Source organism: Monoraphidium neglectum, assembly GCF_000611645.1.
Source record: "Monoraphidium neglectum strain SAG 48.87 unplaced genomic scaffold scaffold00114, whole genome shotgun sequence".
NCBI classification, from domain to species: Eukaryota; Viridiplantae; Chlorophyta; class Chlorophyceae; order Sphaeropleales; family Selenastraceae; genus Monoraphidium; species Monoraphidium neglectum.
This window is the reverse complement of record NW_014013514.1, coordinates 2,519-30,289: the sequence shown is the minus strand read 5'-3', so window position 1 is coordinate 30,289 and position 27,771 is coordinate 2,519. Positions and strand designations below refer to the sequence as shown.

Sequence of the window (27,771 nt, the reverse complement as noted above, 5' to 3'; positions counted from 1 at the left end):
CTGCACACACCCCTCCCTCCCTCCCCCATCCTGGGCCAGCCCATCCGCCCCGGCGTGCAAGCCACGCACCCGCGCCGCCGCGGCCCGACTGCGCGCGCGTCCCGAGCCGCGCGTTGCTGGTGTCCACGTAGACCGCGTCCTGCGAGATCTTGAGGGGGTAGATCTCCAGCCGCCGGCAGGTGTTGGTGGGCGTCAGCGCGCGCAGCACGGGGTTGTTGGGGTACCAACTGACGATGGAGCCGTCCTTCAGGCTGAACAGGCTTCCGGTGGAGGGGCACTCAATGGCGTAGTCCTGGGGGGAGTAGTGGAGGGCCGGGGGCCAGGGGGAGGGTGTTGGCGGCGTGTTTGCGGGGACGCGGCTCGGGGCGCAAGCCATCGGCACCGTCACGGCTGCGCTTTTCCCGCAGGTGCGGGCGCCGCCGGCGCTCGGTTGTGCAGCCACTGGCAGACCTGTCCAGAGCATCGAATGATAATTGCCTCATCAGAGCGCCCTTGTAGCATGATGGCGGTTGCGTGTGCCACACCAGGCCACCAAAGAAACCCAACCATGCCTACCGCACCAGCCCTGCCCGTGCGCACGCACCTGCGTGAACTTGGCCTTGATGAAGCCCTCGGCGTACGCGCCCTCAGCGGGGGAGCGGCTCTCGATGGCGTACAGTGCATTGCGGTACCAAAACACCAGCACCGACAGGCCGTTCACGTCAAACTCCTTGCGCACGCCTGCAACACAGACAAGGGGCGGGGTGGCGCGCAATTCTGCGTGAGCCACTGTTGTGCGATGCACACGTGTGCTGGCGTGGTGAGTGTCCTGACCAGTGCCACAATACATTTGAACTGCGGACACAGCCGGCGGCGCCGGTCGAGCGCGTGCGTGTGGCCACGGGGCACCGCACCACAAACGCTATGTGCGCGTGGGGTGCACGTAATCGCTGACACGCTTGCAGGCAAAGAAGGGATTCCCGCGCGCTCAAAGGCCTCAAAAAACATATGCTGAAGACATATGCTTGACCCTCCAAGCAGCCTCATGGCATGCGAGCGGCGCGCACCCTTGGGGAGGTCCTCAGGGCGGCAGACAGGGATCCAGTTGTCCTCTGCGTCTGCTGGGGCCGAGGCCTGGTTCACGACAACCTGCTTGACCTCTGCGTATCGCGTGCACGCGCGTGAGGATCAAGGCGCAGCTCTATGCGGACGGAGGGCCCGAAGCAGCAAACACCACACTCTTCAATCCGCACCTTGCTCCTCAGCGGTGGCACGGACCAGGCAAGCGCGCTCCAGACGCAGGCTGCGGCCCATGCCAGCGGGCTTCACAGCACGCAGGGCGCTGCCTGGAGCGCGGGCGCTGAAGGCCTGCCTCTGCCCCTGCCTGCTGCCCGCCACGCGCTGCTGCTGCTGAGCGAGAGCCATTGTGCTTGATTGGATCAACTTTCAAGGTAAAGATACTTGTGATAGCTAGCGCGCAGCAATGAGAGTGCTACGAACGATTTCGATTTTTGTGCGGGGTGTGCCTGGGGTGGGTGTGTGGAGATTGTGGCGGAAGCAGCTGCACCTGCTTCAGCACCTTACCTGCAGTCTGATTCTTGTACTATGACACCATGCTTTTCTGATCACGTACAGCATACGCAGCGTTCCATGCACTTGGGTGCTAATACGCATGCACATCGATCCAGGCATTTTCTCGCAGCAAGGTGCCTGCTTCCGAGGGTCTTCCACAACCTGCAACGGAACATCTGAAATCAGCCAGTTCCACGACACCGGCAGATCGTGTGCGGCGCAGCAGTTGCCGCTTGCACTTGCACGCTGTCAGTGACACACGAGCAGCATCAGCTGCCACTTGAGCCAGGGCCCTGGCCCAACAAACGCCAGTTGCACACAGCGCACCAGCAATCAGCGCCAGCCACAGCTCCGCAGCAGCTGCACTTGTGGGGCCGGCCGCAGCGATGGCATCGGCCTCAGGGACGGCGACGTCTGCGGGCGTCCAGAAGGCGCTCCAGCGCGTCAAGGCGCAGCTGGACGCCGGCGCGTTCTACGAGGCGCAGCAGATGTACAAGACCACCTACCACCGCTACCACACCCGCAAGCAGCTGGACGAGGCCTACACCGTGCTCAGTGAGGGCGCGGTGCAGCAGCTGCGCGGCGGCCAGATCACGTGCGGCACAGAGCTGGGCACCATGCTCGTTGATGCCTACGTCGCAGACAAGGCGCCCGCGGGCCCTGTGGCGCTCGGCGCGCTCTGCGACATCGTACGTGCGATGCCCGCCCACAGCGCGGAGGACGCCGCCGGCGTCGACGCGTGCAGCCGGTTCGTCACGGCGGCGGTCAAGTGGGCGCACAAGCAGGGCGCCGACGCAGGCGTGCGCGAGCTCCACGACCTCTTCGCACAGCACCTCATAGCCGCGTACGGCTGGCGCCAGCTCGGCCGCGCCTCTGTGCACTTCGCGCGTGGCGCCGACGCTGGCGCGTTCGCGGCCGCACTTGCCGGCTGCGCCGCCGAGGCGCCTGCAGAGGAGCTGGACCTGTTTGCGGCGCGCGCAGTGCTGCAGACGCTTGCCTGCGCCCACTCGTCAACGACCGGCCGCCAGCTGCAGCACGCGGACGCGGTGCTCGACGCTTGCAAGCGGCGGCCGTGGGCCGGCGGGGCCCCCCTGCCGGACTCCCCGCTTCTGCACTTCTGCCAGTTCCTGTTGACAGCGCTGCAGCAGCGCAGCACGCGGCTCGAGAAGCTACTCAAGGCCAAGTACGGCCCCTCCCTGGCGCGAGACCCCACCCTGGGGGCGTACCTGGCGCGCATAGAGGAGCTCTATTTGGACGCGGGGGGCGGCGGCGGCGGCGGGGGGCTGCTGGCGGGCCTCCTGCGCGGCCTGCTGGAGGGTGACGAGGAGGACTAATTGGACAGACAAGCGGGCTTTTGTCGGCGACACCGCAGTCGCCGTTGGCCTGGTGGCGGTTTGCGTGAGTTTTGTTGCGCATGCAGAGGAACCCTGGTGTGCGCTCTCGACCGTTTTGCATGGCAGTCCTGTAGTATCTTCCATCAGCAGTAGTCCATCTCCAGTTTGGTGCGAGGAGCGGTGCAGCACCGGCAAACCTGCTGGTTCCACTGCTTCACACGCCGAGCGCACCACAACAGTTCGCAAGATGCAATAGAGGCCAGTGGCACGTGCTGTGCGCTTGCATACCCACACCCAATCCTGCCAGGCACATTACATGGAACCCGTTGTTTGTGCGGATGAAGTAACTAGGTACAAGGAATCAATGCATCCATAGCCACACAGAAGCACTCACAAGTTGCAAACATCAAGGCACAACTTAAACTTCCAGCCACAGCAGACGTGAACAACAGCTCAGCAATAGCAGAACAAGCTGCACAAGCAGAGCCGATGTCTTAACGCGACACCATGCGCGGCCTGCAGTGCCCGCCACAAATCATCCCTTGAGGATGGCGGCAAACTCCTTGAAGTCCAGGAAGCCGCTGCGGTCCAGGTCGACCTGGTCGGGCCAGGCAGCAAGGCTGTGTCAGTGAGGCTGCGGACATGCAGCAACAGCGCAGCCGACACTCAACTCAGTAGCGAGTGGGCAATGGGCTGGCTAGTGGGTGGTCCTCACAAAACATAGTCACCTCTTTTATGAGGCGGTCGACGTCCAATGTGAGCTCAAATGCCTGTTGAGTTTGAGGGGGGCGTCATTGCGCGTGCACCTCTGTGAGCTGGTCGGTGGTGGCCCCTTGTGTTTCCACCGGCAACCTTGAAGCTTACAGACCACGCAACCCAGCCCAGTGCGTTGCCGCGCACATGACGGCATCCCTCTTGCTTGTGCCACCATTTGGCAGGCTGCCCTAACCTTGATGGTGGCACGGAGCTTCTCAGTTGACACCTTGCCGCTCCTGTCCGGCTGTTGCGGGCGTGGCGGCAGAGTTTGAAGCTGCTGAGCTTCCTGTGGTGAGCTCCTGACGCTTGCCCTCACAGCAGCACCCCTTGAGCGGTTCAAACAATGTGACAGGCACACGTGCGGCAACGCGCGTTCTTGCCCTTACGTTGCCACCAAGCGCCACAAACGCGTCAAGGGTGTCGGCCTCTGCGCCTTCCTTGTCCGATGCAGCCGCCTTGTGCTTCAAGATCACCTTGCAGAACTGGGACTCGCGTAGTGGGCGCCAGGCCGTGCATTGTGAGTAGGCGGGTGGCGTGGATCCATGTGTCACTCACTGGCAGCGCTAAATCCGACCCTTTGAGCAGCCGAGCTCAGCCTGCGAGCGCCTGCTCCAGAGTCGATCACCTCTGAAAACTCTATCTCGCCACTGTTGTCCTCATCGACCTGCGGCCAGCAGGGCGTCAGTGGCCTGTTGCTGCCAAGTAAGGGCGACATACTCGAAAGTCATGCCAGGCCAACAGTAGCATCACATATGCTAGGCCAACCCGGATGACGCCCCCGTACACCCAGTGCGGCGGTGCACAGAGCAACCCCTTGAGTTTCCAGCTGCCAGAGGGACCCCTGTCCCCCGAGTCGAGCATACAATGAGTGCTCACGTCGTGGATCATGACAAAGAGCTCTTCATCGCTGTGGGCAAGGCAGGGGAGGGATGCAGGGAATACGGGTTCATAACCAATCAGGCTTGATGACATGCCAGGCACTGTCACTACGGTATCTCTCTGGCCAACCCCCACTCACCTCATCTCCTGGCCCATGGAGCTGAGTGCTGCCTTGAGCTCCTTGACATCGATGGTTCCGCTGCCTGGCGTGCGTGGCGCGTGATGCAGCAGCACAAGCAGCAGCGTTGCAGCGGCGGTGCGTCATGCACAGCATAAACGTGCTGTACGTATGGAAGGTACAACTTCTGGCTGTGTTGACGGTTTCTACATCCGTGCACGGTGCACGATCACATATAAATCGAGCGCACCGTCCTTATCGAAGCTCTGGAACGCCTTTCGGCACAGCACCAACTCCTCTTCGTTCAGCTTCATAGCACGCCCCATATCTGTGGTGCTGCCCGCCGCGCGGTCAGGCCTCAGGGTGGTCAAACTTGAGATCACAGCGGGAGACAAGTCACGGATATAAAACAAAAGTCTGTGTACGGGACCGATACTGTTCAAAAAATGGTTGCTATAGTGATCTAGATGTAGCATGGGCAAAACGCCAACATACGGTACCGGTACCGGTACCGGTAGTGGCTTGGGCTTTGGCTGGGTGGGTGAGCGGCCCACGCGCTCGGCGCAGCTGATGCCGCTGCACAAGCCAGTATGGCCGATCGTTCAATACAGGGCATTCCCCATTGCGCAGCCACCAGTACTTCTGCGTCATCAAATACAATCAAGAGCCTACGGCGGTATGCCTGAGGGCCCCCCCATCACACTGCGTCAATTGCCATACTTGCTCGACCGTGGGCCGCCAGCTACACAGTCAGAGAGTGCTCGGCCCCTTGTCGGCACAAAACATGCCAAAACATATGCCTCACGATGAGTACATGCAGGCATGACTTGCACTCCTAATTGGGCATGGCAATGTACTCAAGGGCACCACCAGGCAAGCAGCTCGTCATTTGCCACACTCCTAATAAAGGTGGTGGCCTGCTCAGACTTGCCTTACAGTAAGTCCTGTAATCAAGCATCCCCCTCCATCAAATGCCATTCATTAATTAACGCTGTGATCACAGCGATGGTTACTGTGCAGTTGCGCCTCCTCCAAAAGCTTCTGGCTGTGTGCACCAACCTTGAAAGCAGCTATTTGTCCCCTACGGCACTTAAAAACGCGCGGCATCAGAGGGTCAGGTACGCAGGAAACCGCATGCAACCGCTTGAGACGAATAATTTCCGTGCAACCTTGCATATGCAACGCAAACGGCAGTGCGTTGTGCTGGGTGGTGATTTGAGTGCAATCCATTGTCTTCCTGGACTCCCTGGTTTCAGGCACCCGCAAAGGAGCTGCAGGACGCGAAGTGCACATGTGGCTGCCTTTAGCTGCCTACACTGCAATGCTCCAGGGTACGCACCGTGTGCGAGCGGTACCGGCAGCAGTCTTCCTGAACACGCACAACCTAGCCCTCAGCCGCGCCGGCCCTTGACAGGCAGCTGCCCGTTGCAGAAGCTACGGGAGCCCTCTGCGAAGATGTCGTCCAGGGTGACCCCCTTGTAACCCGTAGCGCCAGACGCAAGCCCCACACACTGGAGGCAAACGTCGGCATCAGCGCTCAGCGCACTGCCACGCGCGAGCGGACCATGGTGCAGCTGCTGATGCCGGCCTGCTAGGAGCTTGGTGGGCGGGGGGGTGTCGGCGTAGCGGCTGGCCAGGGCCATGGCGGGACTAGGAATTGGCGACTGCTGCTGCTGTTGCTGTTGATGCTGTTGCTGCTGCTGCTGCTGCTGCTGCTGCTGCTGCTGCTGCTGAGGTGGCGGTGGTGACGATAACGATGCCTGAGGCACTGGATGAGTGGGCCCTGGCTGGCGCTTGTCCTGCCGCTGGGTCACCTGCACCTCGGCAGTCGCATCGCACGCTGCATCTCCTGGGACCCCCTCCCAGCCTGCGCCTTGCTGGCGCCCTGCCGCAGAGCAGCAGCGACTGTCGACGCTGCCGCCGCTGCGCCGCGCCTGTGCATCCGCGCCGCTTGCCGCCTCAGCTGCGGGCGGGTGGGCGGCCGCCCAGGCCAGGTAGTCAGCCACCAGCTCGTGCCGCTTCTTGCCGCCACGCCGCCACTCCGCACCCCGCAGCTTCGCGCCCTGCAGGGCCCCCACGAGCAGCTCGACAGTCACCCTCTGGGGCGGCGGGCTGGCGGGGCTCTCTCGGTCGCCCTCACCCTCGCCGCTGCCGGCGGGCCGCTGCTGCCGCCGCGCCCGCCGCCGCGCGGCGAGGTCGTCCAGCACGGCCCTGTCCAGAGCTGCTTTGGCCTCCCTTGATGCCGCCTCCGGCTCGTACTCCTCCGGCCAGCCGCCAGCCGCCGCGCGGCGGTGGCCGCAGAGGCGCCGTTGGGAGTTGGCGGACGTTGGGCGGCTCCTGGGGCCCAGGGCGCCGGCAGGGCCGGTGGCAGACAGCGCCAGATCCTGCGGGGGCTGCAGCTGGCGCCACCGCTTTTGCTGGGGGGCGGTCCCCAGTGGCGCCGCACTGCCGTCGTGACCGTTGAGCTGGGAGATTGCATTGCGGCTGGCACTGAACAGCCGCCTTGCGCGCCTGTAACTGTAGCGCCCTGCGTCCTCAAAATCGGACGAGGAGCTGCTGCTGCCACTTTCACAACCATCGGCGCTGCTTTTGCTACCGCTTTGGCCGACCGTGCAGCCGCCGCCCCCCCGCCCACCGCTGCTGCCGCCGTCGCCGCCCTCATCCCTGCCAGGACTGGGCCCGAGCTCGCCGCTGCTGCGCTGCTCGCTCATCAGGCCGGCCGCCTCCCACTTCATGCTGCTGATCACCTGGCGCAGCATCCTCGCCTTCTCCGCCGGCGTCTGCCCCCGCATCGCCTGGGGTGATGCGACGGTCTGCCGCAGCCACGTGACGGGCGACACCGACCTGCGCGGGCTCTGGTCCGCGGCGCTGGGGTCGGCGGCGTCCGCGCCCGCGTTCGCGCCCGCCGCGCGGCCCCCGTTGTCGCGGCTGCTCCTGCAGGCCGCCTGCTCAGCCTCCGATGGCGACGCAGCGCCGCTGCCGTCGCCGTCGCACGCAGCTGCGCCGTCGAGGAGCAGGGGTATGGCATTCTCCAGGCTGCGGCGCGGCGTCAGCCGAGCTGCAGCGGCGGCCGACGCGCTGCCGCGTGCGATGGGACAGACCGCTGCGCTTGCTGTCACGCCACGTGGCGTGCCGTCCTCCCGCACTTCCGCGACCACGGCCTTGGCCCGCAGCAGGCTCTCGCGCCGCAGCAGGCTGTCGCGCCGCAGCATCCGCAGCGCGGCGCGCGCGGTGTCGCGCTCAGCGCAGGCGGCCTGCACCTGGCGCTGGGCCTCGGCGGCGCGCGCTGCCGTCTCAGCTTCCTTAACCCTGGACCGTTCCTCTGCCGCAGCTATCTCGTCCTGCGCGCGCGCCAGCTGAGCCACCAGCCGCTGCACCTCCATCGCGTGCGCCTCTCTGGCTGCTGCGGCCGCCGCCGCGGCGGCCGCCTCCACCCCCGCCAAGCGCTCTGTGTGCAGCGACTCGAGCTGTGCCGCCTGGTCCCTCAGCCGCGCCGCGCCGAAGGCCTCGGCCTCCGCCACCGCCTGCAGGTGCGCCACCGCGACGGCCTCTGCGGCGGCGCGCGCCGCCGCGGCGTCTTCCGCCCGCCGCGCCTCGCCCCGCGCGAGCTCCGCCGCATGCGCCTCCGCCGCCCGCTGCAGCTCGCTTTCATGGCACTTTGCCGCCGCCTCCGCCGCCGCCGCCCCCACGGCCGCGTCGCGCGCGCCGTGGTCCCGCTCCTGCCGCAGCTCCTCCCGCAGCGCCCCCGCCTCCTCACGCCACCGCGTCTCCGCCGCCTCCTTGTCGGCCTCCGCCCGCCGGAGCCGCTCCGCCAGCTCAGCAACCTCCTCGCCCCTCGCCCGCCGCTCCGCCTCCCGCGCCGCCGCCGCCGCCCCCAGCTCGTCCCGCGCCGCGGCCAGCAGCGCCTTCATGTCCGCCACGCGCGCCTCGGCCGCCCTGCCCGCCTCCCGCTGCTCCTCTAGGGCGCGCACTGCGTCGTCGCCGCGCCGCCGCAGCACGTCCGCGGCCGCGGCGCCCTCGGCCTCGAGGGCGGCGGCCTGCTCGCTGAAGAGGCGCCGCAGCTCGCGGCGGTCGGCCTCCAGCGCGTTGCACTGGCGGTCCGCACGGCGCTGCAGCTCCATCTGGGGGCGAAGGGGGGCGCCCGGGCGGCAGTGTGGCAGCCTGTTCGTGCACAGGCATGCAACTCTGCCGACAAGGCGGTCACGTTTCTGCGTCGTCGCCCCGGCATCGGCCACAGCATACAAAAGGGGCAGTCAAACGCTCCCTACCTCCCGCTCCCACTAGCCCCCCTCCTTTGGTTGGGACATCACAACCGAGGGCTGACCCACCTCGAGCTCCTGCACCCTGCTCTGCAGCCGCTCCACCAGCTTGGCCATGTCCTTGGCGTGGAGGTGCTCGTTCTTGGCGGCCTATGGGGGCGCGGTGGTGGTGTGGAAAGGGGGGGGAGAGAGAGACATGCAGCCGGGTGGGTTGGGTATGTGAGCAGGGCTTGCAAGGAGTGCTTGAGTGGTGCCCTTGAGCCGCCCAAGCAGCATGCACGCAAGAAATGCAGCCAGGGAACTACGCGTCTGCCAGCTCCTCTGTTGTCGGCCGTCTCCCCCCTCACCGTGATCTTGATGCTGAGGGCCTTCTTGGCAAAGTGGAGGCTGTGGGGCAGCCGCTCCGGCGGCGTGGGCCGCACCGCGACGATCAGAGCCACCTTGCCGCCACGGCCGCGCGAGTCCATAGAGTGCTGACAGGTGGGGGAGGTTGACGGTTGGGGCGTCAGGCGAGGCAGCAAGAGGAGTGAGGGCGGCCAGGCTGGGGCATGGGCACTGAGGCGTTTGCTGTGAGCGGCCAAATGCGACCCAAGCATTTCGTCGAGCCGGCCCATTAGATACCCTTCCTGCCTTGGCCCCATCACGACCCTCAAGATGCCAAGCTCACCTCCAAGAACCTTGTAAGATTGTGATTGTTAAAGTTGATCAGCCCCGCCCCACCGCCCTTCCCGCCGCCGCCCCTCTCCCCCGCCTCTGCCAGCTCCCTGAGCACGTTGCCCAGGTACAGCAGGCCGGTGTTGATGGACGCGGTCTCCGCCGTGTTGCTGCTGCTGTCAAAGCTCTCGCTGCCTGTGCCGCCACAAGAATCAAAGAGGCGTCAGAGGTTCAGCGCAGGAGCCTGGACGCCCCCGCGGCTGTGGGTGGGGGCGTGCACCAAGCAGGGAGCCGGCTGCCGCAGCACCCCCAAGACGCGCGGACGTGGGCACCTGCTGGTCGGCACCGCCTTATCCAGCAGCAACAGCAGGTGAGGAAGCTGGACATTTCGCGCCACCCGCCCCCACCTGCCAGGTCCATCATGACCAGCCGCGGGTTCTGCTCCAGCCACGAGCCGTCAGGCCGCGGCGTGCGGATCGCCAACTCCAGCACGAACACAGCGTGGCTGCGGCTGCTCTCGGCGTTGTTGACCGTGGCACAGGTGCGGCGCAGCTTGGCTCCCTGCTGCAGGCGCGCCATCGCCTCGTCCGCTGCGCAAAAAACGTGCGTGCAGCATGCATATTGCTCGGGGTGTGTGTGTGCGTGTGTGCACGCGCGTGTTCTTGTTGTACAGCGACTTTGTGACCGAAAATTGCACCTGAGGCCTGCTGTTGTCTCCTCTACACCCCAACCCCACATGAAGCTGCGTAGGGCCGTGGCGCTTGTCGTCGCTAGCGCACACGCTGCCCCTCACCAGTTGCAACTGCCACCATCGCTTGCTTGCGCCGCAGGAAGGCAACCACCTCCCTGGGCAGCTTTTTAACCCCGGGGTCAAGCACAGGCGCCAGCCGCATGCGTTTGTGGCCGCTGGTGCTGGCTTCGGCGTAGCCACTGCTCAGCAGGTTGGTGATTTCAGCCTCCTTGTAGACCTGTGGGGCCGGGGCAGGGCCCAGGGTCCTTACGGCGCCGCACAACACTACACACCACGGTCAGTGGTTCCAGTGCATGCTGAATCCAAACAGCCGCCCAACAGCCCGTCAACCATGGCAGCATACATATATGACCCCCCTCCAACACACACACACTCACACACACACACACACACACACACGCACCTGCAGGAACGCCATCTCTGCCGACCACGTCACGCGCCCTGCCGTCCCCTCGATCCCGCTGATGCTGCTGGCGCAGTCATCAGCGCAGGCTGCATCGCCGCACTCCGATGGTGCACAGCTTGCGTTGGCGCTGGTGGTGGCAGACGCGGTCGGGTCGACCACGGCAGGCCCATAGTCAGCTGTCAGCTGGCAGAACAGACTTTTGAGTACACGGGGGATCAGGCCCTCCTGCAAGGAAAAGTGAGGCGAAGGAATGCACGGTTCTAGTGAGTTCCAGAAGGTCAAACGGTCTGTGACAACTGTTGCTGTTAGCCAGCAGCAGCCGGGCTCACGGCAGCAGGCACCACCAACCAACACTGGACACTAGAAGCGCACCTCTGCGTCGCCAATGCTGCCGGCCGGGCCGATCATGGTGTGCGTCTTGCCACTGCCGCTGTCGCCATATGCCAAGATGGTCGAGTTGAACCCGCTGCGCAGGCTCTCCACCATCGGCTGACCCACGCCTGCATGGGGTGTGCAACCATGTCGTCGGCATATGTGTGCTGCAGCGTCCGGGCGTCTGCCCCCTGCCCGCCGCACCACAGGTTGCTGGGCACCCCGTTTTCATCTGCCCATCTGGATGCAAGGTTGACCACACTCACGCGTCATAATGTCGTCCTGGCTGCTCTGGGGGCCCGCGACCCAGCTGAAGCCCTCGAAATCGAGCGGCTTGGGTGTGAGCAGCTTGATGCTGTTCCCATGGACCTGCAATGTGCCTGCGGCGCCAGGCGTGCGCGTGTGCAGGTGGGTGTGTACATCCCATAATGTTACGCATTCCTGAGCTGCTGCTGCTTCTGCTGCTGCCGCTGCTGCTGCTGCTGCTGCAACAGGGGCTTTGGGTGCGCCCACCCACCTTGTGCAGCCGCATCCTCGGCGGGTTTGACCCTTACGACCACCTGAGGACGGGGGAGGGACATGCGCGCAGAGCGCATCGCAACCAACTAGTTGTGCACTATGCACGACACTAACGAGGCACAGGGGCAGCTCAAGATATCTGCTCAAGCGGCTCATTGCTGCGGTTGCGCACCCGAGTGCAGTATGGGCAAAGCAGCGCAAACCTTGACATTGCCGCTGCCACTCTGCTGCCACAGGCTGAGTCCTTCTGAGCTCGCCGGCCTCCATGAAGTCTCTGGACACGCCTCATCGCCCCTCACGGCCGGATCCATGCAAGTCTAGGCCCGGTTTGCGGCCAACACCCGGTGTGATCGGCAAATCCCTAGCGCAGCAGGGCTCTCTTCAAAATCTTGTGTGATCTATCCGGTTCGATTTGGCATTTGCAGGCCTCGCCAGTAGTGGTCGCGGTGGACTCTGTCTGTCAAACATCACGGTTCGAAGGCAACACAGACATGATAGCACTGTTATCAGACCCCATGCACGATTGTAACCCTCACACATCGATCAACGGGCGTCTATCAGTGTGTATCACGGCTGATCACCCGGGTGTGGCTGCAGTGCTGGTCACCGGTCAACGCCGTCGCTCATCAAATGCGCGAAACCACCACCACATGATACCGCAGACGAATGTGGCTTGCATTCAAGTCTGTCACATAAGACAACACCTGCCCAGGCAGGGGACACGGTCCTTATGGCTCTTTGCAACTAGGTTGGCATGTTGGCCGGCGTGCTGCCATAACGCCACCACGCATACTGCACATGCACCTCAATGCGGGCTCAAATATGGCAGGGGCATGCCCGTTGTCGCCCTGATAGCTGCCAGCTCGTACAACGGCAGTCTGCGCGAGGCTTACAGGCATAATATGTTTAATAAGCTTATTGCACCGCCTGCGCAAGCGCCCGCAGCCTTGCGTGCCTGCAACGCTCTAGCCGTTCAATCTGCTCCTCAAGCGCATCAGCGAGCTGACGGCCCAGAGCTTGGCCCTCTGCCCCTCCAGTGCCCTCAATCAGCAGCCGCTGCGAGGCCGCCAGCTCCTGCGGCAGCGGATTGCCGCACTGTTTCATGTGCAGGATTCTGCTCGGCTGCAATTCCAACCAACGGCAACAGCGACAGCAGCAGGGGCGAAGAACAACCACCCCCCCCGTGAATACATTTTGCAACACTAAGTGCGGACAATTCGTACAGCAGAGCACCCCGCATCAGTCTCGTCTGCGCTCATCACATCGCACCTCGCGGTAGCCATCGAGCCGCGCGTCGATGCGTGCAATGTCGCACCGCAGCTCAGCATCACTGCGCATGGAGCCCTTGGCCTTGCTGCCAATGTCCCTGACAGTGGCCGCTGCTGACGCCCCCGCCTGCCTGATCGCTGGCACGCCCATGTCTCGCTGCACGTCGGCCGCCATCATGACTCCAGCGCCGTCGCAGTGGTCGCACGCGCGCTCCAGCACGCGGTGGTGGTACGTTTCCGTTACTCGACCGCTGCCTTGGCACAAAGGACAGAGGGTGACCCCCGCCACGCCACCGCCATCGCAGCAGCCCGCCGCAAGCACGGACTGTGGGGCGGCACCTGTGCTGCCGCTCTGCACCACGTCCTGGTCGCCGGATCCCTCGGCTGATTGGACGTCCCTAGACTGGCCGCTATACTTAGCCCTGAGGCTGTCGACCAGCTGCTGCTCCTCCGAGCTCAGGTGGAGCCCCTCCATGCTTCGACAGATCGTTTGACTGATCACGTAGGCGTTGTGTATTAATAACATCTATCAACATTCTTTGCGGTGAACTTGAGTTCTCTCGGTGACGAGGCGCCGTACCGGTGTAGCTACCGTAGTGCCTTTTGTCACCCACCTCATTTTGCGCTGCGACAGTTTATGTGCTCTGTCGGGGGTGGTCAGACATCATATGCCTGAAAGTTCTGATCTGGATTGAGTATAAGTTATCAGCTGTTTGCAACGACGATCTGGTGACTGCAATTCTCAACCCGCTGTTCAAGGTTCCATGCAACATCAGATAATGCTTACTGGAAGTCAGTAGAATCCATGCGGAATGATTCTACACGTAATCGGCGGTCACGCCTTGCAGCGTTAGCTTAGCGACAGCCTCAGAGAGCAGGTGCAGCATCTGCCTCGGCGGCGCGCTGGCACCCCACTGCCAGGTCTCTTGCGGGGACCTGACGGGTCGCCACCATGGAGGACTTTGGCCAGGTGAGATTGGATGTGTATCCTTCTCATGTACGGCTGGCAGACGCATAACCCATGCTCGAGGCGCTTCAGCTGAGCATGGGAGACCTGCAAAGGGGACGGTTGCGGCGGCAGCGTGGGAGGTGTGAATTGTGTCCATTCCCCTCTGATGCCTGCTGTTGCAGCGCGTGGACCTCACGGCGCGCATTCGAGAGGTCCTGCTGAACTACCCAGAGTGAGTGCCGCATGGCTGCCTGGCCACAGCATGCAAAGCACAGGCAGTCGCACGGCCCTTCCCGCACTGCCAATGGACACGCGCCATGGCGCATGTGTATCAGAACAGCAGCTTACCTGCACGTTTTACACCTTGCCTTGCAATCACCTCAAACTCAGGGGCACATCCATCCTCAAGGAGGTAACCCACCCGGCTGACTGTATGGTGGACGTTTTATCCTCACATTATGGGGCAGTGCCTGCCATGCTGTGTTGACCATGTGGCAAAGCAGCTGGCTAGAGCAACTCTCCACTTCCTTGGCCACCATGACCTCAATCTCAAACTCTATGTTTGCGTGTTTGCGCTGCAGCTCTGTCAAAATGCAGATGATGCCAAGGCGACGCGCATTGCGTTTGTCAACGACCACCGCAGCTTCGCAACAGGTGCCTCACCGCTAGAGCGTTACTGAGGGTGTGTGGGCCTCCTATTGCACGGCGCGGCAGCACTCGCGCAGCAGTGATAGGTCAATGTGTTGGCGGTGTTCAACGTACCTTTGGTAAAAAAAAAGCGCCAACCTAGCCGCCTCCACCACACACACACACACACTGCTTCCAACCTGTTGCTCTCATCAGACGACCTGCTGGGTGATGGGCTCATGGGATTCCAGGGCCCGGCGTTGCTGGCATTCAACGACGCCATCTTCACAGAGCGCGACTTTGAGAGCATCAGCCGCGTCGGCGACAGCAAGAAGCGCGGCGTTGCCGGCAAGACAGGGCGATTCGGGTAAGTGGCTGGCAGAAAGGCGGCATGTTTAGACATGAACCTCCAGTCTCGCTTTCAGGTGGAGCAGCTCCCTTATAAAAAGGGTTCCGGCTGTTGGATTGTTCATCTCAGGCATCACGTGCCACATCATGCCATCTTGAATCTGTCTGTCACAGGGTGGGTTTCAACGCGGTCTACCATGTGACAGGTGAGCGGTCCATAGGGGATGGCCGCAAGCACCATGCTGTCCTGCACAGATTCAACGCCACAGCTGGTTGCTGTGGTGATCTGTCCTCTTGTGCCCATCTGCCTCCCATTTTCCACGGCAGATCTGCCCAGCTTTGTCAGCGACCGGTACCTGGTCTTGTTTGACCCCTCCTGCAAGGTATGCTGTGGGTTGAAGGGTGTGCCAATGTTTCACTGCCATGGTGGTTTCACAATGCCAGAGTGACTTTCACATTGCCTAACAGAATTGTATGCAATGATCCCTATTAATTTTCCAGTTATGCAATGCGCTTGTCGCCCTCATGGCCCCCGCCGCGCATTGCAGCACGTCCCGGCTATCACCGCCGCGAACCCTGGCAAGCGCCTCGACTTCACGCGCCACGGCGTCCCGGCCGGCACCGCCGCGCCTTTTTCAGGCGCGTTTGGCGCTGACCTGTCGCGCGCGGCGCCCTATGAGGGCACTCTGTTCCGTCTGCCGCTGCGGACAGCTGAGCAGGCGGCCGAGAGCAGCATCAGCCGGCAGGTGTACGACCCCCGAAAGGTGGCAGCGATGCTGGAGGCGCTGCGCGCCGAGGCGCACCTGGTCCTGCTCTTCCTCAAGTCTGTGCGGCGGATTGACGTGCTGGAGTGGCGAGAGGGCGAGGCCGCGCCGACGCCGCTCTTCTCTTGCCAGGCGGTGCCGCCCTCTGCGGCGCCGGCGCTGCTGCAAGACACGGCAAGTGCGGCCGCTGCGGCTGCGGCCGCCAGCAGTGGCGGTGGCGAGGGCGGCGGCGTCTTGGCGGCGCAGCAGGGGTCTGGCGATGGTGCAGCAGAATGGGGGCGGCTGGCGCGGGAGCGGGCACTGTTCCTGCATGCGGCGGTGGCGCCCGAGGCGGAGCAGGTGGCCTCCACCTATGGAGTTGCCCTGATTACCAGGTGATCTCCCGTTTTGTGCTGTTTTAGCCCATTGGTGGCTTTGCGATTGAGTCATTGTCCCACCTGGGCCTAAGTGGGATTTTCTGCAATCCTCAGCTTGCCTTGAGCTGCGACTTTCTTGTCATTGCAATGAACCGCTCCAGATTACAAACGTTGAACCACATCTCTCTGCCACCCTCGCGATGCAAGGGACTTCGGCCCACGCAACAGTGGCGGCGAAGCGGCCGCCCACGCGCGCCTCTTTCTGGTCTCCCAGGCCCGCGGTGGCGGCGAGGCTGCCAAGCTCGCAGCCGAGCTGTCGCGCACATTGCAGACACACCTCACGCCCTGGGCTGCCGTGGCCGCTGAGCTGCCGCCCGAGGGGACCGGCAGGTGGGACGCCTCAGCCTCAAGCGCGGCCGGCCGCGCGTTCTGCTTCCTGCCCCTGCCTGTGGCCACAGGGCTGCCGGTCGCCGTCAACGGCTACTTCGAGCTGTCCAGCAACCGCCGAGACGTGTGGCATGGGGAGGACATGGCCGGCGCCGGCGCGGCACGCGCGCGGTGGAACGAGGCCCTGCTGCGGCTTGTCGCTGCTCCAGCGTACGCGTCGCTGCTCGCTGCGGTGGCGCAAAAGCTGGGGCCTGGCGCAGCCTATAACGCTCTGTGGCCGTCATTCGACGCAGCGGCGCCCTGGCAGGCGGTTGTGTTGGAACTGTCGCGCCTCGCGGCGCGGCGGCCGCTGGTGTGGAGCCGCGCAGCGGGCGCGGGGCGGTGGATGGCGCCGGCCGACTGCGTGTTCCCGTCCAAGCATCAGCTTGAGCAGCAGCAGCGGGAGCAGCAGCCACGAGATGGCCAGCCGCCGGGGCAGGGCGGACACCTGGAGGAGGGGCTGCTGGCGCTGGGGGTGCCGCTGCCAGATCTGCCCGCGGGCGCGGTCGAGACGCTGCGGCGGCACATGGTGGGCGGAGGAGCTTGACTGGCTGCTGTGCGCACGGGTGTGCATTACGAACGTGCGTGTATGTGGTGTACATTTTGAACCGCCCCCCCCCCCAAAGGTTTGCCACTTATCGCTGCCTTCACTCCTCCGCCCATCTCGTGCCGCACCCGCAGGGCGTCAACCTGCAGCAAGCCACGCCCGCCGCCGCCCGCCGCGCAGCGGCAGCGCATCCCAAGCGCTGCGAAGCGCTTGTGCGCGCGACGCAAGTCGCGCCCCTGCTGCGCTTCTGCCTCTCGGACCTGGACCTCTCCGCCCCTGCAGGCGTCGAGGCGCTCTTCGGCGTGCGGCTGCTGCCGCTGGCTGACGGCGCGTCCATGGCAGGGGTGGGCCCCGCAGGGGACACGGGACGCGGCAGCAGCGTGTACGTGGTGTCAGAACAGCTGGAGCTGGCGCTGGTTGGTTCTCAGGGTGAGTGTGGAGTTCGCCAGTAGGGTTTGCCATTGTATTCTCCCGGTATAACTCTGGAACCACCTCCACTGTGCCTGGGCTGCCAGTTATTTCAGGCCTGGCCCCTCAATCTTGCTGACCTGCAAGTCACCTTGTGAGCTTCCAGTGTGCAGAAACCCGTCCTGCCCTGCCCCCCCCCTTACTCAACCCAGGCGCCCTGCTGCTGGACCACACCTTGGTGGGCCCTGAATCCACGTCGCAGCTGTCCCTGGCAGCCAGCCAGCGGCGCAGCACCCTGCGGCTCCTCGACGCCGCCGCGCTGGCGGAGGACTTCCTCCCGGCGGTCCTGCCGGCACGCTGGCGCGGCGCAGGCGGAGCGTACGCACCTGTTGCGATTGACGCCACTGGGGCTGACGGCAAGGCTGCCGGAGCCGCAACCAACGACGCCCCGCTTGTCAATTGGTGCGCGGTTGGTTGCTTGCTTCAGCACCGAGCAAATGGGCCCTGTCGTGTGGCCTGCCACTGTGGTTCATCAGCTGTTATGAACTTGCTGCCCCTGAAGGACTCACCATGCGGCTCTGCTGCACCGATGCACTCACTCCAAACCTGTTCATGCTCAGGGAGTGGGTCCAGGCGCTCTGGCAGTGGCTGGCCCAGCCGGCCCATCGCCCTGACTGGCCGGTCGTCGCCCGCAGCGGCTGGCCAGTCCTGCCCACTGCCGGCGGCCGTCTCGTGCCCCTCGCGCCCGACCCGTCGAGCGCGGCGGCCGTCTTGCCAGGCGGGGACTGGCCAGAGGGGCTGCAGGCGGTCCTTGTACGGCTGGGGGTGGCGGTTGTTGACACAGCATCCTTTGAGCTGCCGGTCGACGCCCTGGTCTCTGCTGGGCTTGCTCACCCAGGCAGCGGCGCCGGCGTCGCACTCGCACTGGCCGCGGCGCTGGGCGGCGGCCGCCACCTTGAGACCCGCACGGTGGAGGAGCTGGGCGCAGCAGAGCGGCGGCTGCTGAGAAGCTACCTGCTGCAGCCGGTCTGGTTCCAGGCGCGTGGTGGCGTCGGCGGCAGCGCTGCATGCGGCGATGCTGCGGCGGCCGCTGTGGCAGCACTGGCAGGGATCGTGCGGCAGCTGCCGCTGTTTGAGCTCGCAAACGACGGCAGCTTCCTAGCAGGGCCTGCAGCAGATGATGAGCAGTCACAAGATGAGCAGCAAGCGGAAACTTCCAACCATGGAGATGGGGTGCCCAGGGAGCAAGGGTCGGCCGATGCAGGGGGCTCAGCAAATTTTGTCCCGCTTCAGGAGGGTTGCGCCCTGGCGCCGCAAGGTGGGTGCTTTGTGGGGTTTGAACACATGGGTCAGAAAGGCAGCACGAGATGGGGCGCCGTGCCTCATCTGTTGGCACACTGTGTCCTCGTATAATACAGCCCCACTCCCAGACACTCACCGCTTTGGTCCCCCATCCACACCTCACCGCTCAGCTGCACGCCCGCCTCAACCCCATCGTGCCACGCACCGCTCCAGGTGTCTTGTGGGCCGCCCTGGACGAGCGATTCATCAATCCTTCAAACAGCAGTGCCCAGGCCGCCGTCCTCTCTGCTTTGTCGGTCCCCACGCCCACCGCGCCGGAAGTGTACCGCTCCTGCGTGCTGCCAAGGCTCGCTGAGCTGGCCGCGCCGCTGCGGGATGCCGCGGTGGGGCTGCTGCTGCGGTCGCTGGCGGCGCTGGAGGCGCAGGATCCGGCGTTCATTCGGGAGCTGAGAGGGGTGCGCGCGACCGTGGCGGGCAGCGTGTTTGGTTGCTTTTAATGGAGGCATGGTGGTCTGTATTGATTTATAACGGGATCAAAAAAGGGGGGTCAGGGAGAGCTCGAGCAAAGGAGGTTTTCTACCAGGGTCGTGTGTCTGTCAGCAACTGCAGCAAGAGCAACCGAACACCCTCAGAACGGCTCAGCTGCACGTCCAAGTTCACGCGGCCTTTGCCGACAGGTGGCCTTCGTGCCCAACGGGGCCGGCGCACTGCGGGCGCCGAGCGCGCTGCACGACCCGCGCGTGCCGGAGCTTCTGGCGCTGCTGGACCCCGAGGCGGCCTTCCCCGCACCAGAGCTCTCGTCTGACGCGGGCCCGCTGGCCGCGCTGCAGCGGCTCGGGCTGCGTACAACAGCCGGTGAGGTCGGCAGGGGGCGGCCTGCAGCCCATCAGGGGCGCATGGCGTCAGCTGCACCTTTGTGCCTGCTCTCATCTGCGTTGCTTGCGCCTCCCTTCCCATCCAGGACCCCTCGCAAATGTCGTAGCGGACACCTGTGGTGCAACTGTGGCCTTTGTGCTTGCAGCGCACTGCTGCCAACCGCCGCCAACCACCTTTGCCTGCCAATCGATCAGACCTGGAGGCCCTGGTGGGGGCCGCCCGCTACATCGAGGCAACAGCCGCCAAGCCGGGCGGCGACGACGAGGCGCTTGCGCGCGGCCGGGTGCGTGCCGGTTCAATTGCGTGGCAAAACCCGCCCATCCGACGCGCGGCCAGCCTTGCTGGCGTGGCTCATGCTGCATACACTGGCTGGGAGAAGCTCTGCAGTGGGGTCGCATGTGCCTTGCACAGCAGCTTGCTTCCTTTGCCTGAAGGCAGGCGTGCACCAACCTGGCTCTTCTTACAATTGTCTCCCACTTAAGGCCCTGCTGGCCTATTTGGACGCCGAGGCGCCGCGCCTGTCCGGGCAGCAGAGCACCAGCCAGCTCGCCGTCACAGCAGCGGCCGCTGCCGCCGCTGCCGCCGCTGAGGCCCGAGAGCGCGTCGGCCAGGCGGGCGCGAGGCACGACGCAAACGGCGGTGACGGCGGCGACGGCTCGGGGCTTCCTCCGCGCCTGCCGGCGGCGGCGGCCCCAAAGAAGCGCAGGGGCTTGTTCGCTTCGGTGCAGAAGCTGTTTGCCTCAGAGCCCAGCAGCCCCAAGGCCATAGACAGGGAGACGCGGCGCATGCGCGAGCCGCAGCTGCAACAGCACCAGCAGTTGTCGCGGGCCTCGTCATTCTCAAGCACCAGCCAGGCTCAGTCAGAGGAGGAGGCCGGGACCGCGGAGCAGCGGCAACAAGGAGGCGCTGCGCGATCGTCGGACAGCGCCCAGCTGTGGGCCGACCTGGCGCGGGTCCGCTGGTGCCCGGTCTTGCGGCAGCCGCCGGCCCCCGGCCTCCCCTGGCCGACGGCCGCGGGCCCTGCTGCCGGCTCGGGCGCTGCGGGGCAGGACGCGCCGCTCGCTGCGCCGGTGACGTGCCGGCCGGCGTCCGACGCGTGGCTGGCGTCTGCGTCCTGCGGGCTGGTGGACGGCGCGCCCCGCTCGCCTGCGCTGCTGGCGCGGCTCGGGTGGTCGCGGCCACTCCCGGGCGCGCTGCTGGGCGCACAGCTGGCGGCGCTGGGGGCGCTCCACTCGAGCCCTGTGGGCGCGGACACCGCGCGCGTGCTGGCTGAGCAGGTGGGCGTGAGAACGGTGTGCCGTGCGTCTCATGATATTTGTTCGCTCGCTTCTTTTGCAGCCTGCCTCATGCCCGTCTCAGCAGGTTGCCTGAACCCACGTCTCATTATGACATGATGGCACCCAACGTTGCTGGTGCCGGGGCACATCACAAGTGCCCTGTGCCTCTGCCGAACGCAACGTTGCGCCAACAGCCGACTTACGCCGCAACTACCGTTCCAACCGGACTCCCTCACACTTCCTTATTGCCAGCTCACCGCTGCTGATCCCTGACCCCCCACCCTGCAGGTTCCGCGCCTGTACCGCGCCCTCATGGCGGCTGGCGGCGACGAGGTGGCAGCCGCGGCGGCCGTGGTGGCGGGGCGGCCCTGCATATGGGTGGGGGCGCTCTTTGTCCCCGCCGACCGCGTGGCATTCAAGGTGCGCGAGTTCTCCTCTCACGCCTTCCAGCAGCGTAGACCCAAGCTGAGGTGCCGCGCCTTGGTGCATCTGACGGCAATGGTGCAATGCTCGCAGCCTGCTGAAGGCCGCCATTGCTCACAAGCGCCCGTCATGAGAACACCCCCCTCTGTTCCCTCACCATGACTGTGATCACACACCTCCCTCCCTTGGTCCCTCTCGTCACCTTACAACAACCAGAAACAAAGACCTACTTTATCCCACCTCACTCGCACAGCTTTTCCCTTTCACCACCAGCCCCGCCAATCGCTGCATTCAAAACCGCCTCCCAGGGCTCTCTGGATCTGTCCCCCCATCTGTACGTGACACCCGGGGACCTGGCGCCCTTCAGGGACCTCCTCTCAGCCCTCGGCGCCCACGAGGCCTTCAGTGCACCGCAGTACGCGGCGCTACTCGCGCGCCTAGCAGCTGAGGCAGCTGGGCGCCCTCTTGATGCCCAGCAGCTCGCGCAGGCGCTGGCCGTGGCGGCCTCGCTGGCGGACCTGCTGGGGGCGTCCGGCGCTGGCGCGACGCAGGGCGGCGGCGCCAAAGGGGCCGGCGGCGGCGGCGGCGCAGCGGCGGCTGTGGCGCTGCAGGAGGGGCTGGTGCTGCCGGACGCGAGGGGGGTGCTGCGGCCGGCCGTGGAGCTGTCGTACAACGACGCGCCGTGGCTGGACGACGCCCCCGGGGCCGCCGGCGCCGACATTGCAGGTGAGGAGTGAGGCTGGGCAGGCTGCGCGGCCGCCTCTGATCCAGCTTGTGACCGCCTGATTGCTGGCATGCCTGGGCTCGCCCCTACTTTGACGGAGTGCCGTTGATTGATGGTTGATCGCGCCCAGCTCTGGCATGGCCCCATCCGCCGCCCCCTCCCCCCTGGGCCCTGCCCCCTGCTGCCCCCACCCCAGAGCTGCACCCCCGTATCTCCGCCCCTGTCGCCGAGGCCCTGGGCGTCGCCAGCCGCCGCCGCCTGCTGCTGGCCGCGTCGGCCGACAGCCTCGCGCTGGGCCTCGCCGGCGCGGGCGGCGCGGTCGAGGCCTTTGGGCAGAGCGAGGCGCTGACGACGCGGCTCAGGCACATCATAGCCGACTACCCAGAGGGCCCCTCTGTCTGCCTCGAGCTGGTGGGCGCATGCGCGATCGTGGCGCTTGCAGGGTGGACTGCAGCCGTCGCTTCTGAAGCCCATGTGTCCGTGCAAATGCGAGCCGGCTTTGCATCTGCGAATTGCAGATGTGCTGGCCTTTGCGCGCCGAGGGTGCGCCGCTGCCAGCCACAGGGCGGGAAGGCCCGGCCGTCATCCTTCAGGACAAATGTGCTGCTGAAATACCTGTGATTGCTCCGGCCACCGGCTCATTCCCGTGCGCCTTCTCCTTATCACAGGTTCAGAATGCGGACGACGCCGGCGCCAGCTGCGTCAAGTTCTGCCTGGACCTCACGCAGCACGGCACGGCCAGCACGCTGGTGGGTGGCTGCCCAGCTCCCTGCGGCGGGCTAGGACACTCTTAGGGAGCGCGCACAGGTCGTGGCCTGTGTGAAGGCCCGCTCGCCGCCAGCCCGCCTGGTCGCCATGAATCCTCGCCATTTATGGAGCAGGGAATGCGTTCGTGACTGAGGGCTGAGCTGTACCCGATGCCCCGTGCCTGGCGCCGCAGAGCCCTAAGATGGCGGTGTGGCAGGGGCCGGCGCTGCTGGCGTACAATGACGCCCTCTTCAGGTGGGCGCGGACGTGCCTTGGAGCAGGGGCGTGGCGCGCGAGGCTCTAGAAACCGCTGCAATGGATCCCTTCAGGTGTTGGTATCTCCACTGAACTCAGGTGTTGGTATTTTCACTGAACTCAGGATCGCGTCACCTTCGAGGCACAGCCCGCAGTCACACCCGCTTTACCCATGCTTTGCCGTACTTGTACCGGAACCCCCTGCATCGCATCGCCCTCAACCCAACCCCTGCTCCTCCGCCAACACACACAAGAGCACACTCACACACACAGACACACACACACACACACTTACACACACGCATGCATGCACCCCAATCACCACCACGCGCAGCCCTGGGGACTTTGCGGCCATTGCACGTATCGGGCAGGACGGGAAGATGGGGCAGCCGGCCGCCATTGGCCGATTCGGCGTCGGTTTCAACGCTGTGTATCACCTGGTGGGAGCTGGTGATTGAGTTCCTATTGGAAATGAAAGCTCGAATACCGATGTATCGTAGTGGTGTGCGGCCCTCATGAGCATGCTTCGCCAGCTTGCGCGGCCGCAACCAGAGGCGACCAGCATCGTGCTCACCCAGCCCCCACTCCCTCTCCTTGCACAATGGGGCCTGCCCAGACCGACCTGCCCTCCTTTGTCAGCGGAAACCACCTCGTCCTCTTTGATCCACGTGAGTGCTCTGGCAGACGCGGCGCCGCTCCAAGCGGTCGTATGCTTCTTCATGCGAGGCTGCGTGTGTTGCTGCGCTCTGCCCCTTCGAGATTCCATAGCGCTATGCCGGCGGGTCGTGCCAGCAGCAGGCACTCACTGCACTTGATCATGAGGCGGCAAACACGCGGTCAAGGCAGGAAGAGAGGGAGGCAGGCGGGAGGCAAACGAGACGGCGCCCCCTTTGTCATGCACCGCAGACGCCAAGCACCTCCCGGGCGCCAGCGCCTCCCAGCCGGGCCTGCGCATCAGCCTCGCCAACGCGCGCGTGCTGCGCCAGTTCCCCGACGCCGTCGCGCCCTACAGACGCTTTGGCTGCTCGATGGAGGTCGGCCCCGGCTCTGGCTGCCCCCTTTGGCCCTACAGCAGCTGGCCCCTCCCCACAACAGCGGGCGCAGGGCCAGGGTGTGTTCGCGCTGCTCATACGTGCTGCGCCGCTATGACAATATGTTCCTCTGCGCTCGCTTTGTATCCACCCCTGCGCCTACCGCACCGCTTTCCCCTCCCTTGCCCTCCTACACAAAACTCAAAACACAGGGCCCGTTCCAGGGCACCATGTTCCGCCTACCGCTGCGCACCAGTGCCGCGGCCGCCGCCTCGGACATCAAGCCCTCCCCCTGCCCCCCCGAGGAGGCCTGGGCGCTGCTGGGTGCGCTAGCGCGGGAGCTGCCCCGCGCGCTGCTGTTCCTCAAGACCGTCCGCTCTGTGGAGATCTCGGTGATCTCCCCGGAAGACGAGCAGGCGGAGGGGAGCGAGCCACGCCTGATCATGCGGGCGACCATTGAGTCGCCGCAGCATCTGCAGGCACCAATCGTGCAGTTCGTCGCCGGCGGCGGTGGCGGCACCGGGCAGCAGCAGCTCGCGGCCTTCTTCCAGCGACTGGGCGCGGCGCCTTCCGAGCAGCTGCCCGCCGCGGCTGGGCGTGTGCGGCTGGCGCGCGAGTGGGGCGACGCGGCGCTGCGCGCGCGCATGCTGGAGGCCGCCGCGGCGGGTGAGCGCCGGCGGGCGGGGGCGGGCGGCGCCAACCAAGCGCGAGAGCAGGAGCAGGGGCGGCAGCAATCGACCGGCACCAGCACGAGTGCAGCGCTGTCGGCTGGCCCGGACGAGGAGCAGTTCCTGGTGCTCAACGCACTGGGCGCCGGCGCGGCGCGCGCCGCGGCGCTGGCGGCCTGGAAGGAGAGCGGGCGCAAATTCATCCCCTGGGTCGGCATCGGCGCGCCGCTCGGCGGCGGCGACGAGGGCGACGCCCGCGACGCGGCCGGCGGCGCCCGCGCCAGGGCGGCGCCCGTGGGCGAGGCCGCGGGCCGTGCGTTCTGCTTCCTGCCCCTGCCCGTGGCCACGGGGCTGCCTGTCGCCGTCAACGGCTACTTCGAGCTGTCCAGCAACCGCCGAGACGTGTGGCACGGGGAGGACATGGCCGGCGCCGGCGCAGCGCGCGCGCGGTGGAATGAGGCGCTGCTGTCCGACGCGGTGGCGCCAGCATACCTGCAGCTGCTGTCCGCCGCCGCGCGCGAGCTCGGGCCCTCGCCCGCGCTGTGGGCCATGTTCCCCGGCGCCGACGCGCCCGAGCCGTGGGCGGCGGTGTCACGCGCGCTGTACCGGCTTCTCACGCGCCGCCCGCTGCTCTGGTGCCCCGCGCCGGCGCCCAAGGGCGCGTGGCTAGCGCCGACGGCGGCGCTGCTGCCGGACGCGGCGGCGCTCGCGGATGGGCGGCTGCGGGGGCTGATGCTGGCGGTCGGGGTGCCCCTGGTGGAGGGGCTGGGGAGGGAGGCACGCGAGTGCCTGCTGCAGTGGACACCCGGCGCCCGACAGGTGGGCGGGCTGGTTGGGTGGCAGGCAGTCGCCCTGAACCCTGGAGCCTAAGCAACGGACCCTGGTTCGAAGACCCTGACCCCTTGACCCTCAACACACTCAGCAGACGGAGGCCAGCGTGCAGCCACACGCGCCTGGCTGCGACCGTCACCCCCACACAATGCCCTTGGAGCCTCGCAGCTGATTTCGCAAGCGGCCCGTCCTGGAGTGGCAGGCATCTGCCAACCCCACCATCACTCCGCCTGCAGGTGACGCCAGGCGCAGTGCGAGCGAGGCTGCGATCGCTCGGCGATGCGGCCTTGGCCGCCCTCGCGCCTGATGACGCTGCTGGCCAGCCGGACACTGAGCCTGCCCCTGTGCGTTTGGATGCCGGCGACGCGGACCCCGCGGCCGCGCCGACACACGAGGAAGGGCCGGAGGGCCATGCGGCGGCGGAGGGTGGCGCACACCAAGGGCAAGAGCAGCAGCAGCAGCAGCAGCAGCAGCAGCAGCAGCAGCAGCAGCAGCAGCAGGCGCACAAGGTGCCTCCCCCTGCGGCGGTGTTGCTGGAGTATTGCCTAGCCGACATGGACCTCGACGGCAGGGGCGCCCCCCTGGCTGCAGCGGCCGGCGCAGCACCGGACCGTCCAGACGCGCCCCTCACGCCCGCCGCCGCCGCGCTGCGCGCCGCCGCCGCCACGCTTGGCGCGGACGCGCCGCTGCTCGGTGGCACGGCGGTGGTGCGCGAGCTGCGGGGCCTGCCGCTGCTGCCGACGGCCGATGGGGGCCTGCGCACGATCCAGGCGCGCCGCGACGGGCCCCTCGGCCAGCCCGGCGGCGGCGCCTTTGAGAGCCGGGCGGTTCGTGGCTCCGAGGGTGGCGAGGCCGGGGAGGCGGCGCGCGCCCTGTTTGTGCCGGCGGACGAGGAGGAGCGCGCGCTGCTGTCGGCGCTGCGCCACAGGGTCGTCGCGCCTGGCCTCGGCGCGCCGCTGACCGCGCGCCTGCTCGCGCTGGCCGACCTGGGGGCCACCAACGTGCGGCGCGTCGACGGCGCCGCGCTCGGCGCGCTGCTGCTGCCCGAGCTGCTCCCGCGGGAGTGGCGCGGCCGGCGGCGCGTGGGGCCGGACGAGGTCGCGGCCGCCGCGGCCACGTTCCCCGGGGGTGCGGCGGCCTGGGAAGCGTGGCTGGCGCGGCTGTGGCGGTGGCTGGCGGGGCGCGGGAGAGGAGAGGCGGGCGCGCCGGGCGGCTGGCCGCTGCTGCCGCTGGTCGGCGGGGGGCTCGCCGCCGCGGAGTCCCCGCCGCAGGTGGGGGCGTCCTCGACCCTCTGGCTGCACACGACTTCCATCATACCTGCACCACTGTTCCTCTTTAATCTCGCTGGCGCAGCGCCCTGCTGCCTGCTTGCAGTGAGTCATGCTGTCACCCCTCGCCCCATCTTTTCTCCCCGCTTTCGACGCGCCCCCCACCCCCCAACCCTCCAGGTCTTGCGTGGCGCCCAGGGCTGGCACGAGCACCTCGCCTCAGCCCTGGATCGCATGGGCTGCTCGCTCCTAGACGAGGCCGCCCTCCTCGCCGCGGGCGCCGGTGTCGCGTCCTGCCCCGCCGTCAAGCTCGCCACGCAGCCCGGCACCGCCGGCGGCGTGCTCGACGCCATTGGCGCGGCCGCCCGCGCGGCCAGCGGCGCCGAGGGCGGCGGCGGGGTGGCGGCTGGGGGTTCGGCCGGCGGCGCCCCCGTGCCTGCCGCGTGGCGGGCGCGGCTGGCGGGGCTTGCGCCGGCGGAGCGGCGGCAGCTGCGCAGCTTCCTGCTGCAGGGGCGGTGGTTTGGCGGCGCGGGGGGCGGCGCGGCGGCATCTGCGCCGCCGCTGACGCCGGATCAGCTGTCGGTGCTGCGGAAACTCCCTGTATACGAGGCCTACCCCGCCCTCCCCCACGAGAGGGCCCAACAGCAGCTGCAGCAGCCCATGTCGCCAGTGTCGCCTGCGCGGCAGCAACGGCAGGCTCCGGCGCGGGAGCCAACCGCCGGGCTGGGCGGCTCGGGCAACGAGGAGGACTCCACAGCGCCGTCGCAGGCGGAGCCAGAGACAGCCCCTGACGCGTCGCAAGCGGCGGCCACGTCGGGCCGCCCAGTGGCGGCCGCCGTGCGCTTCATGTCGCTCGTCGCCGCCGTGCAGCAGGGCTGCGCACTCGCCCCTGCCGCCGTGCCAGCGGAGCTGCTCGGCTGCCGCGTCCTCCGGGCGGACGGCGGCGGCGAGGAGGGCGTGCTGGAGCAACACCTGGGCGTCCCGCGCCTGCGGCTGTCTGCGTTCCTGCGGGACCACGTCGCGCCGGCCGCGGGGGCGCTGGACGGCGCCGCGCTGGCGGAGGCGGTCGCGGGCGCG

The 27,771-nt window shown here is 66.5% G+C and overlaps 5 protein-coding genes across 5 annotated transcripts in view; 2 read left to right on the top strand and 3 right to left on the bottom strand.

Annotated features, from left to right (window-relative positions):
• Positions 1-1,404, bottom strand: part of MNEG_1191 (hypothetical protein) — a gene marked incomplete at both ends in the record, with an annotated part of 2,568 nt that extends 1,164 nt beyond the window's left edge. The window contains 4 exons of the mRNA XM_014050328.1: positions 70-292; positions 584-720; positions 1,047-1,139; positions 1,233-1,404. Coding sequence (XP_013905782.1) covers positions 70-292; positions 584-720; positions 1,047-1,139; positions 1,233-1,404 — 625 coding nt within the window. The remainder of the gene's footprint in view (positions 1-69; positions 293-583; positions 721-1,046; positions 1,140-1,232) is intronic.
• Positions 1,405-1,937: 533 nt separating this feature from the next.
• MNEG_1190 (hypothetical protein) lies at positions 1,938-2,885 on the top strand (the record flags this gene model as incomplete). The annotated part of the gene is made up of 1 exon (XM_014050327.1): positions 1,938-2,885. The coding sequence occupies one exon, from the start codon at positions 1,938-1,940 to the stop codon at positions 2,883-2,885; it is 948 nt and encodes a 315-aa protein (XP_013905781.1).
• Positions 2,886-3,420: 535 nt separating this feature from the next.
• Positions 3,421-4,952, bottom strand: MNEG_1189 (Dynein light chain, flagellar outer arm; the record flags this gene model as incomplete). Its single annotated transcript, XM_014050326.1, has 8 exons — positions 3,421-3,483; positions 3,614-3,655; positions 3,835-3,885; positions 4,028-4,123; positions 4,267-4,305; positions 4,518-4,548; positions 4,660-4,723; positions 4,889-4,952. 8 exons carry the CDS (start codon positions 4,950-4,952, stop codon positions 3,421-3,423), a joined length of 450 nt encoding a protein of 149 aa, XP_013905780.1.
• Positions 4,953-6,029: 1,077 nt separating this feature from the next.
• MNEG_1188 (kinesin-related protein) lies at positions 6,030-13,486 on the bottom strand (the record flags this gene model as incomplete). Its single annotated transcript, XM_014050325.1, has 11 exons — positions 6,030-8,759; positions 8,967-9,047; positions 9,245-9,370; positions 9,565-9,746; positions 9,959-10,141; positions 10,345-10,519; positions 10,706-10,933; positions 11,081-11,208; positions 11,347-11,449; positions 12,869-13,118; positions 13,482-13,486. The coding sequence occupies 11 exons, from the start codon at positions 13,484-13,486 to the stop codon at positions 6,030-6,032; spliced, it is 4,191 nt and encodes a 1,396-aa protein (XP_013905779.1).
• Positions 13,487-13,819: 333 nt separating this feature from the next.
• Positions 13,820-27,771, top strand: part of MNEG_1187 (Sacsin) — a gene marked incomplete at both ends in the record, with an annotated part of 16,370 nt that continues 2,418 nt past the window's right edge. Inside the window, 26 exons of the mRNA XM_014050324.1 lie at positions 13,820-13,837; positions 13,999-14,048; positions 14,207-14,228; positions 14,398-14,470; positions 14,660-14,810; positions 14,966-14,997; positions 15,119-15,174; positions 15,340-15,894; positions 16,186-16,866; positions 17,019-17,313; positions 17,505-17,754; positions 17,913-18,610; positions 18,808-19,049; positions 19,272-19,449; positions 19,665-19,753; positions 19,953-20,747; positions 21,036-21,167; positions 21,479-21,896; positions 22,091-22,305; positions 22,563-22,643; positions 22,835-22,896; positions 23,231-23,346; positions 23,803-23,930; positions 24,140-25,414; positions 25,663-26,697; positions 26,875-27,759. Coding sequence (XP_013905778.1) covers positions 13,820-13,837; positions 13,999-14,048; positions 14,207-14,228; positions 14,398-14,470; positions 14,660-14,810; positions 14,966-14,997; positions 15,119-15,174; positions 15,340-15,894; positions 16,186-16,866; positions 17,019-17,313; positions 17,505-17,754; positions 17,913-18,610; positions 18,808-19,049; positions 19,272-19,449; positions 19,665-19,753; positions 19,953-20,747; positions 21,036-21,167; positions 21,479-21,896; positions 22,091-22,305; positions 22,563-22,643; positions 22,835-22,896; positions 23,231-23,346; positions 23,803-23,930; positions 24,140-25,414; positions 25,663-26,697; positions 26,875-27,759 — 8,532 coding nt within the window. The remainder of the gene's footprint in view (positions 13,838-13,998; positions 14,049-14,206; positions 14,229-14,397; positions 14,471-14,659; positions 14,811-14,965; positions 14,998-15,118; positions 15,175-15,339; positions 15,895-16,185; positions 16,867-17,018; positions 17,314-17,504; positions 17,755-17,912; positions 18,611-18,807; positions 19,050-19,271; positions 19,450-19,664; positions 19,754-19,952; positions 20,748-21,035; positions 21,168-21,478; positions 21,897-22,090; positions 22,306-22,562; positions 22,644-22,834; positions 22,897-23,230; positions 23,347-23,802; positions 23,931-24,139; positions 25,415-25,662; positions 26,698-26,874; positions 27,760-27,771) is intronic.